We start from the raw sequence: 21,753 nt of genomic DNA on the forward strand, positions 1-21,753 counted from the left end.
TTTGCTTCCTCACTAGTCAAGTCAGATTGCTACTGACTGAGTTTGTCGACAAGAGGAGTAGGCCAAGCTATTATGAAGGTGAGCAATGAGCAGTGAGTAACCAATCGCTTGCTGGTTTGCTGGTTCGTATCCGCTCACAATTCATTTTGCAGGACGAACCAAATGATTCGATCATCACTGAGTAAGTGATCATTACACTAGCCTACAAAAATTGACAAAAATGAGTGCGCAGGCTCAAATCGAGGGGAAACATGAAGTTTGGGGTCCCCAGAAACATGTGCATCTTGAATTCTTCAAACATATTTAGACAGGGCCGAATGGTTTTTCTCCAAAGTTTGTAGTTTGAGAACTAGGGTGGTTCGTCGCTGTTGCATACAATCCAAAAATTGCATGCAATATGCACATGGAGCGAACCGCACTATTCGGACCTGTCTAGATATTTTTGAAAAATTCAAAGTGCACGTGGTTCTTGGGACCCTAAAGTTCATGTTTCCCCTCGAGATGAGCCTGAACAAAAATTTTGTTGGTCGGTGTTATCTAACGAATCGAAAAACAGGATCCTTATTTGAGACAAAGTATAACTTAAATGTAACAGGTTGCAACTCTTCAAGGAAACATTTTTTTATGAAGAGAGGCAAAATTGTATTTTTTTAAAGATTTTGTCATCTTGAACTCCATTTGGCCCATAAATTGACATACGACAAGATAGCACACTATGTCAAAGAGTCGATCTTTGTGCCAGAAGAGAAAATATGAAAAATCATTTCAACATTCGATCAACGCCGCAAACGAGAAAACCGACAACGACGACGACGACGACGGAGAATGTGCAAACTCGTGCAGAAGATCGATCTCGGCCGAAGAAATCCATCATCATCGGGCCCGGAATGAGAAATGTGGTGCCGCGCAAAACATCAACTCCGCGAGTCGTTGACTGGGGCCGGCTGATCCGTCATCGGGTGAAGTGGCCCTTTGCTGACAGCGTGTTGGTGGTTTGTGGCGAGTGGTAAACATTTGTTTCGATTTTAATTAGCAACTGGGTGACATAAGAGTGCTGGGAACACATTTCAATCGTAACAAAAACAAAGTGATTATCACGTTTTGATGTAATTTATTTTCAAGTTCAAGACCACCTTGAGCCATTTTTTTTTTTTTTTGAAAAATCTAATTTTAACCCTTTTCCAATCCCAACTTCAAAACCCAATTACCACATGATCATGCCCAACTCGCCTGTAATTGCTAATTCTGGGCAAGTTCTGTCGGCATATTGATCTCCGCGAGCGAGATTTCCATTGAAATATCAATACATCCATGCCGTTGGTTGCACATCTGCGAAAAGGTGCAACACTCACTCATTGTGTGCACCGGAATGTGCAACACAACACAACAACCCGGGCATCGATCCGGCAGTTGGAAACGTTTTGCACTTAGTTTCTTCTGCGCAAGTATGACTTTATAAGGTAGCTGGCCCTAAGTTGGTCTAAATTTCAGGAAGTTGAAGCTGTTCTGCTTTCTTTTACAAACACGTTAGTGCAACCTAAGAAATCATTTAAACAGGATTATTTTGCGTTTAACAGCAAAACAGCGTTTAAATGTACAAGAACCAACGTTGGACCAGCTACCCTCAACCACGAAGGATGTGCCCGTTGGGGAATGCAGTTCGCGATCGCGACCGTTGTTAGTGGTATGAATTATGTTTGCCTCTTTTTGTTTTGGAGGCCCGGCTCTTTTTTTCCTTAGTTTTATTTCCTCCAGTTTTCTCGCCGTTCAATATGTGCATGATTTATGGGAAAGAAAATGGTGTTCTCGTTTGCTGTAATGAAGAAGATCGATTCTTCTGCTCGTTCGCGAGACAGCGAACGATCGGAGACAATGAGCGCCTTGTTTTGAGGGTTATGCGATGTGTGAGAAAATTCGATTAGGTTCCGCGAGCTGCCATTTTGGGGCAGGGGATTGTACTTTTTAACAGAGGAAAGCAAGCAAATTCCACTAAAATATGTATTGAGATATGAAATTATACTGAATTTCAAACTGAAGATTTCAGAGCACCATGGAGAGTGGCTCCAAACAATTTTGAAAAATATTTTGAAAGGAAAATAATAGTAAATTTAATTTAAAAAAAAAAACAAAACAAATTTCTAAATAATTGCTTATTTAATTGTAGACAACCATTTTGAATTATGTTTGAAAACCTGCAGAGACTATCAGTAAATCAGCGAAGTTCTAGCTAATTAATAAAAAAAAAACAATTCCCGATAAATGTGTGGCTCTCGGCTTTCTATTGTAGGTGTAATATGAGCGGATTCATTAACGCGTAAATGAGATATCGTGGGTCCCGATTAATTTTCTTCTACTCTTACCGTTTAAATATCTATGCTTCAAATTATAATAAAGGTAATAAGAACGCAATAATTAAAAAAATATTTACACTCAAATCAATTAATTTTCATTTTATGAAACTCTATTTTTAATGTTGTTCGTAAAGTATTTAAATTGAATAAAAAAAATACTTTTAAATAATATGAACAAATTTGCGAAAAGGTTTACGATGTTTTTTTGAGAAACATTAACATGCAGAAAAGGCGAACTTAACTCGAATTTAATTTACAAAAAATATGTTATGGCACAGTAGGGTGTAATATGGTTGTATAAAAAAAATTAAAGTTGTCCAAATTTAGTGAGCACAGCACTTTTTCAGTTCCTATTGGGGTCCTCAACAACTCCCCAAAGTTAGGGACCGATTGGTTTAGTCCTCACTTTGCGCAAAGCGATTCAATTTTCCATATAAATTTGTATGGAGAAAACCAATTTTTTGGATTTTGATATTTATTAAAACCACTTTTCATGCTATATCAAAACCGGACTCATATTCGGATGCTCTGGAATCTGCTCTACAACTTTCCAGAAGAGAGTATGGTGCTAGCTTGCCCCTAAAAAAAGATATAGCGTGTTCAAAACTCGTCTAAAACTTGTTTTTTGCTCGAAAATCACGTTTTAGACGAGTTTTGAGGGCGCTATATCTTCTTTCAGGAGCAAGTTAGCACCATACTCTCTTCGGCAAAGTTGTAGAGCACCTTCCAGAGCATCCGAACATAAGTCCGGTTTTGGTATAGCATGAAACGTGGATTTAATAAATATCAAAATCCAAAAAAAATGTTTTCTCCATATCGGTCCCAAACTTTGGGGAGTTTTTTAGGACCCCAAAAGGAACTGAAAAAGTGCTGTGCTGGAAAATCGATTTTGATATTACACCCTAATGGCACAGGCATGACCAATATGACGAAGAACCAAGCAAGAGGTTTAAAATATTACCTCCTTATTGAGTAGAAGCACGATGATAAACTAGGAACAAATCTAGCGATGAACCTTATTGGAAAAAAAATGTTAAAATTTGGGTAAAGTTTTACGTCAGGCTTGTCCAACGTCCGGCCCGTGAATCCATTTCATCCGGCCCGCGAGGGCTTTTCAAAATAAATCTATACTTTAACTGTTATCTAAAAATGTACAGAAAGACACTAAATTTAAATTAAACCAGTTTTTACTGTTTTTACTTGAGGAACATGATAAAAAAAATTTAATGAATGAGCAAGCAATTATGTATTTTTTCAGAACAATTTTACAGTGATATAGTTTCGTTTGAAAAAAGGTTAAAAAAGCAAATTTATCATACTTAAAAACATTTTTAAACATTAAAAGAATCCCAAGATGAGTCAAGAGGGAGAAACATAATATGTATCTTTTTTAAAAAAAAAAAACTTCGAAATTCATAGAATAACGAATTAAAAAATAATCAACATATATTTCTCTACACTATTCAAATTTTTGTGTTTTTAAATTAACTTCAAAATGTTTTGTGAAATGTTGTGTACAACTTTTGGAAACATGCAACGACCAATAAAATTTGAATGTTTTTAAATGTTAATGATATCAGGGCATTTAATTTAATTTAAACAAATAAAAAAATTAAAGTTATTTTGCATTTTTTCCATAAAATCAAAATGTATCAATCTTATTTGGAACACTATTTATCAATATGTTTAGTAAAAAAAAGTTCAAGATGGTATGTCAGAGACATAACCGAAAGACATAGGACCAAACAATTTGAATGTGTTTTTGGATTGCTAGTGAAATCTGAAATAAAATTATTTTATTTTGTTTCATAGATTTGTCGGCAAAATTGTCATAAATGTTCTCCCAAGGTGAACCTTCTATGAGGGCACCGGCAACTCCAGGTTGTGGCCACTACGGTCGAAATATCAATTTTCATGTTCAGTATCAAAAACCATGAATTTTGATATCCATATTGCCACAACTCGTATGGTTCTGTTAAAGACCCTCCGGGCCCCGGGGAAACCTGCTTTGAGATCACCGGTCACTCAAGGTTGTGGCCACTACTGTCGGAATGTCAATTTTCATGTACAGTATCAAAAACCATGAATTTTGATACCAATATGCCACAACTCGTATGGTTCTGTAAAAAGTCCTCCGGGCCCATGGGGAACCTGCTTTAAGGGCACCGGCCACTCCAGGTTGTGGCCATTACTGTCGAAATGGCCATTATGTTCAGTATCAAAAACCATGAATTTTGATACCCATATTGCCACAACTCGTATGTTTCTGTAAATGTCCCCCCAGGCCCCGGGGGAACCTTCTTTGAGGCCACCGGCCACTCCTGGTTTTGGCCACCACTGTCGAATTGGCCATTTTTCATGAAAACCGCCGCATCATAGCGACTTCCACGCCGTCCGCTTCGCTCGAATTTCCTCCTTCTGCTGCCGGTGGTTCTTCCTTCTGGTTGCTGGTCCTCTTCTTCTATTGGCCGCTGCTGCTGCTGCTCCGCGCCGGCCCGACGTGCACAGTTCGAGTGCTCGTTCCAAAGTGACTTGCTTTTGCGAAATTTTCTGCTTAAATAGCGGCACAGCCGGATAACGGCACAAAAGGGGCGCGGTCTCGAATGCATACGCTCGCTCTGATTGGTCATCTGTCCGATTTGTACTGAAAAATTACTCATTTTGATTGCATGTTTTAAGTGCTTTAACTATGTTTAGTCAGACTATCTATGTAGTTGAACAATAGCTGAAGTCTTCCTCTTTCGATTGGTGGTCCAACCATCTGGATTGATTCACAGGGAAAAAAGATATAAGCGTTCAAAATGTCCCCTTTTTTAACGCTTAAAAGTGACGCTTTGGATCGAATTTCTGAACTGGCCCCCCAATATAGTAAGTAAAGACATAGTCCTATGTCAAAATTCTTATAATTTTATGAGAAAAATTGTTTACTTTTTCAACTATTATCAGAAATTACTTCCGGCCCGACAACGCTTCAGAATTAATGTGTAGAAAATGCTTTGAATGGCGAAACTAATCCAAAATAAATTAAAAAAAGGCTTGGTGTTATGTCATAGACATGACCAATATGACAAAGAATTTAGCATAGCGCAATTAAAAATATTACCTCTTTATTGAGTAAAAGCAGGATGGTAAATTTCAAACACATCAAACCTTTTCGCGGCGGATTTGATTGAGGAATGATACCGTGCCAAGATCAATACATAAATTAAACAAAACAAATGTTGGTGAAACTCAAATTTATTAATTTATTAAGTTTCATTGTCAAGGTGTTGCATGAGGTGTAAATGAGTTCTGAAATATTTTTTGAAAAAAGTAATTTCAAGAGAAGCAAATCCCTGGTGTTGGAACAAAAATCCTTGAAAACTCTAATTTATTTTATTTAAAGTTCGATTGTCACGGTATTGCAAGAAGAATAATATGCTTAAAAGTACAGTAAACATCAAGTTTCTCCATAAAAAACATACTTTTATCATTTTATTTTTTAAGTTTTTTCTATGCAGCTATAATCAGTTCAGAATTGAATACAAAATACGTCATTTTTGAGCATACTTTGTATGAAACTCACCGGTTGTTACCAGTTCGTTCAAACCATGACTTTCATTCGTTTGATGAAATACCTGCTGAGAAATATGATATTTTTCCGGCTCTTTTCTTTTAAAGGTCGTCATTTCAAAATAGTTCTATGTCCAACGACAACTTGGCTTTCGGTCCCTCCTCGGTCTGGCTGGTTCTGTTTGAAACGTTGATGGCACAAATTAAACAGAATTAATTCAAAATGTGTCTACCAAGCCGCCGTCCGTCCCAGAAATTTGATATCTCTCCATAATCGTCTGCGACATTGTGACACCCCCCGGGCTTATAGACTGTCCGGGGACGGAGAGTGTGTCTCCACCAAGTGTGACAATATGTGTGATCAAATCGCTTTCCGTGCACTTTTGGGGCTGTCCTCGGGCCATATGCCGTTCGTCCCGTAACCCTATCCCGAAAGTGGTCCCCTTAAGCCGTGCAGTTTTTTGCTTTCAGGCCAACGATCGGTTGAAGGATCGCGCTCCTGCAAAACCATCAGGGGAACGACGAAAAAACCATCCAACTAAATTAGTTTAAATGAAGTGAAGATGAAAAACTACTTCTTTTTGCCCGGTGCGACCGCGAAAAACGGTGGGGCATTAAGTAGAAGGAAGGTTTCGACTTCAAGCGCGACCCAACCATGCCCATCGAGCTGCTTAGTTAGTTCAGCAAGAACTAATGAAAGAAAAAGTATAGCTCGAACGGCAAAACGCAGAGAGGTTCAACACAAGAAGGAGAAACGAGAGAAAAAAACAGAACCTCAGCTCAAACCCCCGGCGAGAAGTTGAAGCCCAAAAGAGGAAATCAAACATTACTTTGGGCAGAGGCCTTTTTGGCAGAATAGGGCCTTGGACAGCTTGATGTGCAGGCCAGGCCAGCGGTAATCATAATTATAATAATTCAAGCCAGATAGAAAAACAGTCGTAATTACTAATGAGATGAGCTGCGAAAGAGATAGGATTGATGGGATTGCGACATGGTGGAGGTTTTGGCTGCAAGACTTAACATTATATTTCAAAATATAACAACCAAACAAGTTGTTATTCATCTTCGTGTTACGTATGTACTAAATGAAATTTCATGTAATATTACATGCAGAAATGTGTATCCTATCAGTAGTCACTCTTCAACAATGTGCATGGTTCTGCATGCGATATGACCATCGGATATTTTGCAGTTGGTAATAATTTCAAAGAATTAAACTATAAAATCACACTAAATCCCTCAAGTCAGGTACCAATTCCAATCCCATTGTCCACGCTGCGGCTCTCGGAACTCTCGGTTGCACCATCGATCATATTTCAACTGGAAACATCTCCCAGCAGAAGCCAGCAACGAGAAACCTCCGACTCAGCATGACCCCGTTTCTTTCGGTCTTCACCATCAGATTCGCTTTCCGTTTCGGGGCCTCTTCCCTTTAACCAGTCCAATTCTCAGAAGTGGCGTACCTTTTGACAAAACGAGACCTTTGAGAGAGGCTGCTGCAGCACGAGAGTTTCAAACTTTTCCGAGCAGCAGCAGCAAAAAAAAATCCTCCAAATTAACAAGATCGGTTGCGCGGACTTGGAGTCGCCGCACGTCAAATTTTAATGGCCATATGTGGGTAATTCACCGCCAACTCACACAGCAGTTGCCCCGACCCCTCTTCGATTTGCGTGAAACTTTGTCCTAAGGGGTAACTTTTGTCCCTGATCACGAATCCGAGGTCCGTTTTTTGATATCTCGTGACGGAGGGGCGGTACGACCCCTTCCATTTTTGAACATGCGAAAAAAGAGGTGTTTTTCAATAATTTGCAGCCTGAAACGGTGATGAGATAGAAATTTGGTGTCAAAGGGACTTTTATGTAAAATTAGACGCCCGATTTGATGGCGTATTCAGAATTCCGAAAAAACGTATTTTTCATCGAAAAAAACACTAAAAAAGTTTTAAAAAATCTCCCATTTTCCGTTACTCGACTGTAAAAATTTTTGGAACATGTCATTTTATGGGAAATTTAATGTACTTTTCGAATCTACATTGACCCAGAAGGGTCATTTTTTCATTTAGAACAAAATTTTTCATTTTAAAATTTCGTGTTTTTTCGAACTATGCAGGGTTATTTTTTAGAGTGTAACAATGTTCTACAAAGTTGTAGAGCAGACAATTACAAAAATTTTGATATATAGACATAAGGGGTTTGCTTATAAACATCACGAGTTATCGCGATTTTACGAAAAAAAGTTTTGAAAAAGTTGGTCGTCATCGATCATGGCCGTTCATGGTCACCCGCGACAGACACGGACGACGAAACAAAGAGAAACGCAAAAAGTCATGAATTAGAGAACCACGTTTATGATACTCATAAATAAATTCCTTCGTGGTTCTTAAATTCATGACCATAATTCACGATTTCGGGAATTGATTTTTTTAATCTGTGAATTCCAACTAAGGTTTTGTTTAGAGAATTGTTGAAACTAAAGCCAAAGTTAAAGTTGTAAAATGAAAACTTGGGATAATTAAAATATTTACAACCCAACTCCACCAATAATATTTTTAACAATTTAGGATCATGAAAATATCATTGTGGACTAGGGTCGTCCAAAACCGGGCATCCTCGGGACTACCCCCTAAAATCAAAGATTGGCCCATCAATAGGCTAAATTCCAAATTTTGGCTCAATCTGACCATGGAAACCCCTCCCTCTAATCGCTTGAAATTTGTATGGGAAAAATCGTCAAAATTTATGGAGAAAAACAACTGTTTCATTAGTTATCCAATTCTTATACATATACGAGTTCTCGGATGTGGAACCTTCATGAAATTAGGAAAAAACAATTCCCGAAGATATCATATTAAAAGAAAGCTCCCTAACTTGCCTGACATTGCGCCTGTTTTAGCCCCGAGGAAGCCCAGATTAACACCACCAGCGCCATTACATTAGAATCCATTGAAACATCACAAACATTTAGGGCAGCGAATGACCAAGAAGGTTAAAGCTGCTAGAAATAAATAAATTAACGACAACAATCACAAACGTTAACCGGGACCGTGGTGTAGGGGTAAGCGTGGTTGCCTCTCACCCAGTCGGCCTGGGTTCGATCCCAGAAGGTCCCGGTGTCAAATTTTGAGACGAGATTTGTCTGATCACGCCTTCCGTCGGACAGGGAAGTAAATGTTGGCCCCGGACTAACCTAAAAAAAAAAGGTTAGGTCGTTAGCTCAGTCCAGGTGTTGGAGTCGTCTCCCTGGGTCCTGCCTCGGTGGATTCGCTGGTAGGCAGTTGGACTCACAATCCAAAGGTCGTCAGTTCGAATCCCGGGGTGGATGGAAGCTAAGGTGTAAAAAGAGGTTTGCAATTGCCTCAACAATCAAGCCTTCGGACACCTAGTTTCGAGTAGGAATCTCGCAATCGAGAACGCCAAGGCAAAGCTGTAGAGCGAATAATTTGATTTTGATTCTGAATCACAAACGTTAGGGCGGCCAGGACTACTGCGTAAAGTTTACCAGAGATGATTCGTTGAAGCTTTTGCATTTGAAGCAAAAGAAAGTAAATGGGCCAATGTGGATCTGTAAACAAGAAGGCTATTCTGCTTATGTTAAATCTTAACATTCACTGACGAGAGCAGGACAGACTGCTTGTTGAAATCTCCATATTGGCCTATTTACATTGTTTTGCTTGAATTGATTTTGTGAGGAAAGCATCGATCACTGAGGTGGTTTTAGGTTGTTCAAAATATTGCAATTATATCTCTGAAACCAAATGCTCAATTTTCAAAGTTTTGTTTTAAGATGAATTTTATATTTTCTGATCCATTGAAAAAAAAAGGAAATAATTTTTAAATTTAAAAAAAATCTATGTTGAACGAATCTTTTTTTTTAGGGGCAATATTTTAGTTTTTTGTGCCTTTTATTCAAAGTTTCTGATCAAATTAAGTTTAAAGGAAAATTTGAGAGTTTTTATGTTTGCATTGAATTATATTTTGTAGATCGGTAATCACAATCCTTTCAGGCCTTCAGCTGAAAAGTTGGTTGAACAAATTCTAAAATATCTGAAAAGGATTTGCCTAAAACTCCCGTCTCAAGGTTTAAGTTATCAAATATGTAAATATTTTTATGGACAGCTAAATTTATTTTGAAATTCAGGAAACAACTATGGAATCAGATTTAATTATCCGTTTGTATTCAAGAAGAATATTTATCAATAATGAAATATTTCAAAATAACATTTAATTTATGATTTTTTTTCCTTAAGTTTTACGTCTATTCCGAACTGAAGTCCTAAAATTCATTTTTTAAGGGTATCTCACTTGCTCTAGTGACAATTCACGTCGTGAAGAGTGGGATAGACCGCTTGTTTACATCCAAGGTTTCGCCCTATTGAATTGATATATATTTTTTGAACATTGCACCAACATTGCTCTACAAGTAAAATTTGGCTAAAGTGGGTCTCGTGGCGCAGGGGTAGCGGCTTCGGCTGCCGATCCCGATGATGCTATGAGACGCGGGTTCGATTCCCGCCTTATCCACTGAGCTTCTATCGGATGGTGAAGTAAAACGTCGGTCCCGGTTTCTCCTGTCTCGTCAGAGGCGCTGGAGCAGAAATTCCACGTTAGAGGAAGGCCATGCCCCGGGGGGCGTAGTGCCAATAGTTTCGTTTCGTTTCGGGTTTCTAAGGTTTCTTAATATCTCAAAACCTAGATAATGAAAGATTATTTTGTTTAAAAGGCTGTTTTTGAAACATTTCATGAATAAAATTTGAATCAGCATTAAACTTTTTTCAAAGTTTATGGAATGTGAATAATATATTACGAAATATGTCGATTCATAGAAATTTCAAGTCAAGTTGCCACCCTGGCGAACCTTTGCTGGGGGGTGACACATTGCCGATCGTTAGCCGGGGGTAATAAATTGGTCAGTTACTTACCAAACAGCTGCCGTCATGCCAAAGTAGTACCGCAACAGGAATGTGGCCGCACATGGTGCCGTCATGAGGCCGTCCGTCAGCAGCAGCGAAACGCCCGGAAGCTGTATATCGTAACCGCAAGCCGTTGCATTGCGGCCGGCCAGCCAGCGCACGGCCCACCCGACCGTGACCAAACAGTGGCTGATGACCAGCGGCATCAGGATCTTGTCCCAGCGCTTGGTGGACAGGATCAGACAGAGGGTGGCCACAATGGCCGTGAAAAGCGCCGCCACACTCCACGACGTGAGCCAAACTTCCGCAAAGTGTTTCTCGTTCTGTTCGAACATGATGTCCGCTTCGCAGAGGGGCGCACACCGGCCGGACCGATTCAACCGCACGTACAGATGCGACTTGACCAACCCCTGGCAGGTCGGTCGGTCATTCTTGGAAATCATTATGACTCCATCGGTGGGTTCGCCGGGGCCTTGCATGCACATGTGCTCGTGGTTGTTCTCCTCTGGGAACCGGTTGCAGTCCAGTGCGGACGGCCACGGGAAGCCAAATCCCTGTAGAATGGGATGACAGAGCGTTTTCACGGTGAGACACAACCCCCGACACGGTCCAATGGGCATCGAAACCTTCGGGGTGCACATCGGGACGTACGCCGCACACAGGAAGAACTTGAGCTGTTTGCTACAACCGTATTGGATAAGTGGGGAGAACGTTTGCAGCGTGAAATCCGCATCCGTTTGCAGCTCGTGACCGACGAGGTTCGGAAGGGAAGTCTCGTTGTACCCTATGCCACGGCACAGCTCTATCCGAATGGGCTCACAGGTGCGCTGGGTCGCGAAATCCGACGACCCTAGCGCAACACTACAGCTGAGCAGCAGGGTTAGCTTGAGAAGCAGTCTTGTAGCCATCTTCAGGCCGGTTGATTATACTCTGGGCGCAATATTATCTGTATCCAGAGGCAGCTGGCAATAATCCCTCGACGTTCAGTTATTAGTACTTTACAGTCACCATAAAAAGCCTTAATTGAATTCTAATCTTATTTAAAAGCTTTTATATTCACACTTTTCTCCGCACCGTCGTTACGCGCGCAGATCTCTGTCAAAGTTTTTTTCCTTCCTTCCTTCCTTGTATTCCTCTCTTCACTGGTCGTATATGGCGGTATGGTTATTCTTTTGCATCATTTCCACACACAACATCAGATCTCCAGCTCAGACTCAGCCGAGACGCGAGAGAGGCACCGCGATCCCGCTACACATTCCACCACGCCGGCGACGACGACGACGATCGCCCCAACAACATCCGACCGATCGACAACGAATCCAGCAGCATCACAGCGCTCATCTCATAAAAATAATAACATTCATCCTCCGCAGAGGAGCTCCGTCTCTCTATAACAGTGCCTTCTTCTCGCTCGTGAAAAACGTGAAGCCTTCTTTCCCTTGCTGTGCTGTGCCCTTCGCGTCTTCGTTAATAATTTTCTCGTTTCTTTTAAGTCGATCTTCTCTCTCTCTCTGTGGTTCTGCGGGTTCTTCTCGGTAGACCTTGTTATGCGATTATTTGTTGTAATTCATCTGTTCCCTTTGGGGTCCCCTCCACGCAACAGTGTTTACTCGAAAAACAACATTTTTCGACGTCTGCCGCGCAAAAGTATTTCTCCGCACTTGACTTCTTCCTTTCGAAAAACACTGATTTCTCGCTTGCACAATAGTACACCAAACCACCTGTTGGCCAAATTTTGCTTATTTTACCACCGCAGCGCTGTATCGCGCAACATATCGAGCTGATCACGTTCTACACGTTCTGCTTTCATAAATAAATCACGGTAAAATTTGCGTTTTCTTCGGACCGCACCTCGCCGCGTCTATTGATCCACACCGATTCTGCACACAATTTCTACGAGCGCGCGCGATCGATTCCGATGCGTAAACAGACGCGCGGACGGTTATTCACTTCACCCGCAAACTCCGCAATTCCTCTATTTGCACAGCAAACGCAAACTGGATATATCGGGGGTTCCACAGCAGCCGCCCCAGTGTGAACTGTTTCGTCAAATTTATTTTATCATACGCTGGTTTTTATGTAAATTTGCGGCTCAAATATTTACGCAATCACACTCCCTTTTCATGGAACACACACGAGCCACTCCTTCGTACGCGATCACTATTTGCATACGGTTACGATCGCGCCAACATGTTCTGCTCCAAGGGTTCAACAGCCTCCAAAAACCCAAAAAGCTCAGAGTGTCCTGCACCGTCGTGTCCTCCCCAAGATAAATTAATTAACCGTACAAGCAGCAGTACGTAAATAACAACACCCCACAAACCGCCGCTACGTAATTATCATAATTTAGATAAAACTTGCGAAAATCCGAGTGTTTCTTTCGCGCGAATATCCACAACACAACCGCGAAAAAAAAGGCCACAAACAAGCTCAGGTCGGAATTCCGGACTGATAAAAGTGCCGTGACCGATTGCGCAGCAGCAGCAGCAAAAAACACGTCTACCTGCGACGAGACTCTCGCGAGGAACTATCCAAAATTTCTCACCAGCGGATCCTCCACGCACGACCTTCCAACATGTTTTGATCCTCTCTTGCTCTCCGGGTTTTGAGTCGAACGTTTCTCTCTTACTCACAAGCAGCTGCTGCGGTGGCGGCGACATGCGGCTCGTGTATCGGAATCTTGTTAGTACGACCGACCGTCTCTGTCGGTGTGTGGGTTCTGGCGCGGGCGACTTATGATGGCTGACGGGACGAGGGTGCCACTCATACTGGCAAACCGGGTTCGAAGCGGTAAGTTGATACGAAGATGTTTTTGGAAACATCATTTAAGCATTCTCAATCATTAGTCTTGAACGTCTTTAGTCTTTAGTGTTCTTACTCTTGAGCGTCTTCAGTCTTATTATGTCTTCAGTCTTATGGTGTCTTTTCAGTTTTATGGGGTCTTAAGTCTTATGGTGTCTTCAGTTTGTTGGCGTCTGCAGTCTTGAGTGTTTCCAGTTTTATGGTGTCTTCAGTTTTACAGTTCTTCAGTCTTACGGTGTCTTCAGTCTTGTGGTGGCTGCAGTCTTGTGGCGTTTTCAGTCTTGTGGCGTTTTCAGTCTTGTTGCGTTTTCAGTCTTGTAGCGTTTTCAGTCTTATTGGAGTTTTCAGTCTTATGGTGTCTTCAGTCTTGTGGCATCTTCAGTCTTGTGACGTCTGCAGACTTGTAGTGTCTTCAGTCTTGTGCGTTTTCAATCTTATGGTGTCTTCAGTTTTTTTTTGTGTCTTCAGTCCTACGATATCTTCAGTCTTACAGTTCTTCTGTCTTATGGTATCTTCAGTGTAATGGGGTGTTCATTTTTCTGGTGTCTTCGGTGTTATGGTGTCTTCAGTCTTGTGGCGTCTGCAGGCTTGTAGCGTCTCCAGTCTTGTGGCGTCTACAGTCTTGTGGTGTTTTTATTTTTGAGCGTTTTCAATCTTCGGATTTTCAACACTGGTCCTCAGTCTTATGGTGTCCTCAGTCTTATGGTGTATTCAGTTTTATGGTGTCTACAGACTTATGCGTTTCTTTGCTTCGTACGGTCACTGTGGGAGTTATCTGTATTTCAAAGTTTTACAATTCGTTTCGAATAACATCGCACTGACGAGGGGCACGCCGATGGTAACGTGGGGTTACCACACAGTCTTGTGGCGTCTGCAGTCTTGTGGCGTCTTCAGTCTTGAGGGTTTTTAGTCTTATGGTGTCTTCAGTTTTTTGGTGTCTGCAATCTTACGGTGTCTTCAGTCTTGTGGTGGCTTCAGTCCTGTGGCATGTTCAGTCTTATGGTGTCTTCAGTCTTATGGTGCCTTCAGTTTTATAATGTCTGTAGTCTTATGGCCTCTTCAGTATTGTGGTGTCTTCAGTCTTATACTGTCTTCAGTCTTGTGGCATTTTCAGTCTTATTGTCTTATGGTCATTTTATTTCATTTTATTGGTTTTTCAGTCATATGGTGTCTTCAGTCTTGTGGCGTTTTCAGTTTTGTGGGGTCTTCAGTCTTATGGTGTCTTCAGTCTTTAGCGTTTCTAGTCTTTAAACGTACTTTGTCCTTAGGGTCTTCGTTAGTATGTGGCATTCGAAACCTAGAAACAAATTGGCCTCATCCCGGCTGTTTTGAAAACATTCACCCAACTTAGTTTATTTGTGATCATCTTCTAATGTGCCATAACCAACGAATCAAACTCGGCATATTGCGTACTTTGCTTGATGATTTCCGAGTTCAACGTGTGTTCCATAACTCCAATTTTGATGTCCATTTCGGAAATTTCCTCTTTGATCCTGAAGATCGCCTTCTTGATGTTTATCAGAGGACCTAAAAGAATCATGTTTTAAACAAAGACTCGAGTAGAAAACCAAATAAACACTTACTGCCATCTGTCATCGAATTTCCACGCTGCTCCATCTGAATCTTGATATTCTCCAACTCATTTGTAATCTTCGACAGCTCGTGTTCCTTCTCCGTCTTTTCCTGGTCATTCTCCTTCATCAGCCCGTTCACCTGATTGTACTCGACCAGTATTTGCTTGTACTGCTGGATCAACTCCTTCAAATCGTTGTTCAAGTGCTTCTCCCGACTCTCGATCTTCTCCATCACATAGCTTATATCCGTCTGCAGTTTCTTCAGCTGCCCATCCGTTTCCTCCGTAGCGCTTTCAATGTTCGACCGCAAGCTTCTCATTTGCTCCAAATGTGCCCGCCAATCCCGCGAATCCGTCTTCACCACCACCTTCAACTGTGGCAAAACGCGCTCCAATTCCAACCGCCAATTCTCACTGTCCGTCAGCGAGTCAACCTTGTACTCCTTGTTGGTGACCTTCTTGCTCTTCTGATCGGCAAAGTTCAAATCAAACAATCCGTTTCCCTCGTCGTCACTCTCGTCGCTCGCTCCGGCCATCTGCTCCTCCTCGACCTTCTCGAGAATGATTTCCGAATCGTTCTCGATTAAATCCACCATCGGATCGTCCTCCTTTTTGCATTCGGGACGTTTCAGCTGAAACTTGGTTAGCTTCAGGGCCTGCGTTGCCAAACAGTCCATAATGTAAACACAAATCGGTCCCGCTCCTTGAATCAACTTGTTTGTCTGAAAATCCGTCGGGACGTCCTTGAAAACAGAATAAAATCGTCTAATACAAGTTCCAAAGAACACCGAAAGCTACCCACCATTTCCTGCAGCACACGAATGATCCTCGAAATGACCATGTTGGGATCGTCAAACTCCTGCGGTTGGTCAAACGTCTTGCCAATCTTCCGGATCAACCAGGCGCAGATCGATGTAAACATGAAGAACTGCTCGCCGGGATTGAACGACTTGAGGAAGTAGTACCGATTGATTTGCTTCATCTTCATCTCCTTCAGCAGCAACCGCTCGTAGTTGAGCAGCTTGAGCTTCTCCATCAGATCGTCCACCTGGTAGGACGAAACCGACGAGGCACCGTTCTGGTCCCGGTCCATCGCCAGCCCGTACTCGTGGCGGAACATCTTTGGAATCGATCAAGGTGTTCTTTATTTTTTACTCGAGACAGCTGTAATTCGACTGGAAGGGAGCCCAAGTGAGCTTTACGAGGCCACAACAAACCATCAAGGATCCGTTACCAAGGTAATTGATGCGCATGAGCGATTACGCTTGTTTGGGAAAGAAAATGTCCCTCCTCCCTCGCTTTAATGATAAAAACAAACGCAATTTTTATAATGATATACAAAAACCTTCAAATTAGATCTTAAAAAAAAGATTTTATTTATCATGTATGTTACAGAAAATTACTTTTTTATCCACCATTTCTTCAATTAACGGTACACATCAACCAGAGCTTTTGCACCCAGATTTTTGTTACAGTCATTTTAGTATCTTCAAAACTACGGGAACTTTCAATATGATTTTTTATTCATCCCCTAAAATACTATCTTCCAAGTTATTTACAACAAAGTTTGTCTATTTTTAAAATCAGGTTCTTGCAGGATTGGGCCCGTAAGTTTGACAAATTTGGAAAAAGAACAACTTCCTTGGTTGCTGTGCACCCTAAAAAATCCACAAAAAGTCCTATATTTGACAATTCAAACTAGTTTCTCTAGTATTAAGCCGTTGCAAATATTTTTCAAAGTTTATGTCGCCTTAATATATTTTTGCAACAGCCTCCAACACCCATACTCCCATAGGTCAAAAGATAGGTAATTTTATGGACTATAAGCCTATGGTATTAACTTTTTGGCCAATCGTAGTTTTTCTCATAGTTTTTAGGTTTTTCTTGAACAAACATTTTACAACGTTAGTTTTTCCCCTGTAGGCCGCCATAGCGGCACTTTTTGGTCTCAATTTTATCATATTCGGAATCCTCGGACAATTTCACGCGTAAAACCAGCCCGAGGATCAATCTTTCATCAATCTTTCATTTCATCTTATTTGTTGGATTGTTTTGGCAAATCAGTGCAGCTGTTGACTAATTCAAACGGGAAAGAGTTTACTGTTACATAAGAGAACAAATTGAGCAAGGGGAGGAAAAAAGTTACAAAATAACCATTGAAATAAGCTAATAGATGAGGGATAGTTAAAGGAAAGGTGGTATCAATCTTTCAACTACGGTCCAAAGGTTTAACTAAAAAGGCTAAAGTTTAAAAAAACAAAATGCATAACCGAAATTACGTTGAATAAGGCAGTTGATGTTAGTTTAATTAATCCCTACGTTTTTCTTTATTTTTAATTTTATTTCAAAACTGTATGCATTGAGTACTTGAAAAATACATTTCTATTTAAGAGGCAGTTTTTGTAAATATTGCTCGGTTTGTTCTAGAGGTCGTATCGAGGTGCTCCGATTTGGATGAAACTTTCAGCGTTTGTTTGTCTATACATGAGATGAACTCATGCCAAATATGAGCCCTCTACGACAAAGGGAAGTGGGGTAAAACGGGCATTGAAGTTTGAGGTCCAAAAAACATGAAAAATCTTAAAATTGCTCGCATTTCCGTAAAACTTCATCAATTCCAACTCTCTTAGATGCATTCGAAAGATCTTTTCAAACCCTTTAAAATGTGCTATAGACATCCAGGATTGGTTTAACTTTTTCTCATAGCTTTTGCAAATTACTGCTGAAAATGGATTTTTTAAAAACCTTAATATCTTTTTGCAACAGCCTCCAACACCCATACTCTGATGACCGGGTATGACGGACCTTTTGGTTTTGTGCAAGTTACCAATTTTTTTGGAAAGTATCAAAAATGCACTCATCCCAGTACGCCAGTAAAATTTTTGATAAAGTGCACTGTTTTTTTGTTTCAGCCATTTTAAGGCAAAATTATACAACAAAATTGTCTTCTTTAATTTTTCAAAATAGTGTTCAAAAACTCGAAAAGCTGAGAAAATTCTCTACAATTTGCTTTTTAGACTTTGTTAATCTGACCTTTGATTGCTGAGATTGCGCCTTGCAAAGAATGAAAGTTACCAAAAATAAGTTTGTTTATGTTCTGTTCTACGGTTCTTCCCAATTGACCCTCAATTTTCAATCTATGATATCTTGGAAACCATTGATCATGTTAATGTTAATAAGTGTAACTTGACAAAAATATTGATTCTAACGTTTTAAGAATCACCACTTGGTTAAGTTTGACCAACTTTTTCAAAAGGGCTCAAATCATATTATTTGCTGTTCCTCTATTAGCAAATTACTCTACGTCAATCGGGAACTCATGCAAGACAATAAGCCACTGAGAACAAAAATAACACCCCCAAAAATTCAACATACACTAAGACGCCGGTAACCGGTTACTATTCACGCTCTCTCCACCAAAACACAAGGAGCATCATCGTCGACCCACGCTGATTTTGCGCAATTATAGAGCCCGCGGTGGCGGCGATACGCTTCTGGAGCGCTTCATGACGCAACAGAACTCATATATTGGTGTGTGAGACTGCCGAAACAAATCATATTTTTGTTCAGATTATAACCACCGACTCATCCAGGAGTGCGGCTCAGTTTGAGTTTGGCATCGCGACGCGGTGGATTTCAACGTTTGAACTTTATCCGTCGTTTCGCAGGTGTTACAAGGATGTTGAGTCCATACTACGGACTATACCTGGTCCTGGGAATGGTATTTCGCGTGACTGAGGCAGTTATCGGACTGCTCAAGCTGGATCTGGTGGCTCGAGCTTTGGAGGCCAAGTTTGGCAACTTTATCATAGGACTGTGAGTATGGCAAAGGAGGCTCATCCCGGGCGTAAAAGTCAAGTGATCAAGGTTAAATTTGAACGTCCGTTCAACCTGTTTCGCATCAGTCGGGATGGGTGCAGCATGTAGCACGCTCTGCTGCATGATGAAGCAGTTTTTGGTTTCGGGGATTGTGCGTGTTCGTGGCGTACGAAAAATGATTAAATATTTAAAAGGGCGCCTATTGTTGGCAACCGCTTTATCTCACCTTGGCATACGTGTATGAAAACCACACTCGAAAATTACCTTATCAGTAATAACAATATTTGTTATGTCATGCTTTCACAGCAATGATAGCCGCCCTAAGGAAGATGCACCGACAGACAGCGTCAGCAAAACCGAGCTGGACCACCTGGCCAAGATGGTGACGTTCTGGTGGAACAAAAATGGACCCGCCAAAATGCTGCACACCTTCTACCAAGTGAGGTAATTAGTCGATAATCTTCGTGATCGAATTCCTTAATCACAATCAATTTCGCTTCCAGAGTCCCCCTCGTAGTCGAAGGACTAGCCGAAACCGGTCGAATCTCCAAAGCCGACATCTCCAAGCCGGACTCACTGAAAGGCGTTCGCATCCTTGAAGCCGGCTGCGGCGGCGGCGTCCTCGCTGAAGATCTGGCCCGACTTGGAGCGTACGTGGTCGGCGTAGACCCTGGTACGGAGATGATCGACCTCGCCAAGCGTCACCTGGAAACGGAGTCCGCAGATCTGAAGGACCGCCTCGAATACCACGCAATCACCGTTGAAGAACACGCGAAAAAGTTCGCCGGCACGTACGACGCCATCGTTTGCTCCGAAGTCATGGAACACGTGGACGAGAAGGTGCCCATTCTGGAGGCGTGCGTGCGCTGTCTCAAGCCGGGCGGTTCGCTGTTCGTCACCACCGAGAACCAAACCATGCTGGCGTGGTTCATGTTCATCATCGTACCAGAATACATCCTAAAGTTTATCCCGAAGGGAACCCACTTTTACGAGAAGTTTGTCTCGCCCGGACAGATCAGCAAAATTCTCGATCAGTATCAGTGCAAGACGAAGCGCGTCCGCGGGTTCTTCTACGATCGCATGTTCAACTCGTGGTCGTTCATCGAGAGTGACGAGTGCAACTACGGGCTACATGCCGTTAAGATGTAACGAGCAACTTATTTGAGAAGCAATAGCTGCCCTTTTGGGAACACAGTGTCGACAATCAAGCCATTGAATGATAAAATAAAATTTTAGAAAACAACTTTTGTTTACAAACTTTGTCAGCTATTCTGTATCAATCTTTCATTTCATCTTATTTGTTGGATTGTTTTGGCAAATCAGTGCAGCTGTTGACTAATTCAAACGGGAAAGAGTTTACTGTTACATAAGAGAACAAATTGAGCAAGGGGAGGAAAAAAGTTACAAAATAACCATCGAAATAGCTAATAGATGAGGGATAGTTAAAGGAAAGGTGGTATCAATCTTTCAACTACGGTCCAAAGGTTTAACTAAAAAGGCTAAAGTTTAAAAAAAAATCAAAATGCATAACCGAAATTACGTTGAATAAGGCAGTTTATGTTAGTTTAATTAATCCCTACGTTTTTTATTTTTAATTTTATTTCAAAACTGTATGCATTGAGTACTTGAAAAATACATTTCTATTTAAGAAGTGCAATACTAGCGGAAAAATTTATGCATTCGATCGCTTCCCTAACACGGACGTGAACTTCAAGTTAAGATACTCAATTGCATCAAATTTTTCCCTACAATTGCAGTTCCCAAACAGATGTGAACTTAAAGAACCTAATCACGGAATTGAAACTCGTCTGAAAAATCTGTATCATTTTCTCATTCGGAACAGTGGCGCCACGTGGTGGTAGCTGCCCTGTTTATTACACTGTAAAATTATCCATGGCCAATCCAAGGAACCAGAAGGTGACAACAGAAATGTCCGTCCAAAATGGGTGCTGCAAAAAAACTTATTATTTTTAACAAATTTTCGAACAAATCAGCAACGAATTACAGGTTTGACAGTCGAACAACACATAAAAGTTGGTTTTGTTATTTGTTTTTTCAAAACCGCATATTTTTAACGAAAGTGTCAAAAATATTCATAATCACCTTTTGTCTCTTGGTGGCGCTTTGTGTTTGTATGTGTGTGTGTCTACGTTTGCGGACGTGCACGCAGAACACAGAACAGTGAGAACTAGCGAAAATGCTTCACTTTCTTCTGATACAAGTCGCCATATTGAAATTGCTTGAAGATTCATACCCGTGACCTAATGCATAAAATCTTGCAATGTGCATTGAGTCGTACTCAGTATCTACGTCACAGTTGTTTTCGTAATGGTCGTTAGGAAACCTTCTAGTTCGTTCAGGTTTTTTTCAATGTTCTGTGTGGCATTGACTTTATCGTCTACATGGTAAATCGCGTTAAAGTTTGCACTCCACCTTTAGCACATTTCAGTGATTTTTGTAGGGAAGACCGGCTATAACTAGAAGGAAAAAAATACAACCTCGTTTAAACTTTCCAGAATTGAATACAGTAGGTTTGCTGGTTCCTTCAACATTTCTCGTTTGTGCAGAAAACTTTGTCGCGTTGTGTTTGAAGCTTTCACCTAAAAAGAGAGAAACGTCCAGATGATTTGAAGTAACTGCATCCCCCTTACAACATGGGAGAATCCACGCATTTTTTAAATCTACAGCTTTTCCTGGCGACGCCAATATAAAGCGGGATGCTAATTCGACTAGCTTTCTCTAGTGCA

The 21,753-nt window shown here is 41.1% G+C and overlaps 3 protein-coding genes across 6 annotated transcripts in view; 1 reads left to right on the plus strand and 2 right to left on the minus strand.

Annotated features, from left to right (window-relative positions):
• LOC6053570 (frizzled-4) overlaps positions 1-13,324 on the minus strand; it is a 68,048-nt gene extending 54,724 nt beyond the window's left edge. Inside the window, exons 1-2 of one of the 4 annotated variants that reach the window (XM_038254224.1) lie at positions 13,239-13,324; positions 10,822-11,830 (exon numbers count right to left, since the gene is read on the minus strand). In XM_038254224.1, the coding sequence (XP_038110152.1) occupies positions 10,822-11,720 (899 nt within the window). In that variant the 5' untranslated portion in view covers positions 11,721-11,830; positions 13,239-13,324. Of the gene's footprint in view, positions 1-10,821 lie in introns of all 4 variants that reach the window. The other 3 variants (XM_038254223.1, XM_038254225.1, XM_038254222.1) reach the window with 3 other exon arrangements.
• A 1,614-nt stretch (positions 13,325-14,938) lies between these two features.
• LOC6053634 (intraflagellar transport protein 57 homolog) lies at positions 14,939-16,373 on the minus strand. Its single transcript, XM_001869654.2, has 3 exons — positions 15,990-16,373; positions 15,198-15,930; positions 14,939-15,141 (listed from the first exon to the last, which is right to left on the minus strand). The coding sequence occupies exons 1-3, from the start codon at positions 16,305-16,307 to the stop codon at positions 14,984-14,986; spliced, it is 1,209 nt and encodes a 402-aa protein (XP_001869689.1). The 5' UTR covers positions 16,308-16,373; the 3' UTR covers positions 14,939-14,983.
• A 2,354-nt stretch (positions 16,374-18,727) lies between these two features.
• LOC6053633 (ubiquinone biosynthesis O-methyltransferase) lies at positions 18,728-20,254 on the plus strand. Its single transcript, XM_001869653.2, has 3 exons — positions 18,728-19,003; positions 19,313-19,450; positions 19,510-20,254. Exons 1-3 carry the CDS (start codon positions 18,867-18,869, stop codon positions 20,153-20,155), a joined length of 921 nt encoding a protein of 306 aa, XP_001869688.2. The 5' UTR covers positions 18,728-18,866; the 3' UTR covers positions 20,156-20,254.
• Positions 20,255-21,753: the final 1,499 nt, after the last annotated feature.

Source organism: Culex quinquefasciatus, chromosome 2 (genome assembly GCF_015732765.1).
Source record: "Culex quinquefasciatus strain JHB chromosome 2, VPISU_Cqui_1.0_pri_paternal, whole genome shotgun sequence".
Classification (NCBI taxonomy): Eukaryota; Metazoa; Arthropoda; class Insecta; order Diptera; family Culicidae; genus Culex; species Culex quinquefasciatus.

Coding starts and splice junctions, on each gene's coding strand:
- LOC6053634 (XM_001869654.2), bottom strand. CDS start 16,307: ATGTTCCGCCACGAGTACGGGCTGGCGATGGACCGGGACCAGAACGGT. Junction 15,931..15,989: donor TTCGTGTGCTGCAGGAAATG/GTGGGTAGCTTT, acceptor TCTGTTTTCAAG/GACGTCCCGACGGATTTTCA. Junction 15,142..15,197: donor AAATTCGATGACAGATGGCA/GTAAGTGTTTAT, acceptor TGATTCTTTTAG/GTCCTCTGATAAACATCAAG.
- LOC6053633 (XM_001869653.2), top strand. CDS start 18,867: ATGTTGAGTCCATACTACGGACTATACCTGGTCCTGGGAATGGTATTT. Junction 19,004..19,312: donor GGCAACTTTATCATAGGACT/GTGAGTATGGCA, acceptor ATGCTTTCACAG/CAATGATAGCCGCCCTAAGG. Junction 19,451..19,509: donor CACACCTTCTACCAAGTGAG/GTAATTAGTCGA, acceptor TTTCGCTTCCAG/AGTCCCCCTCGTAGTCGAAG.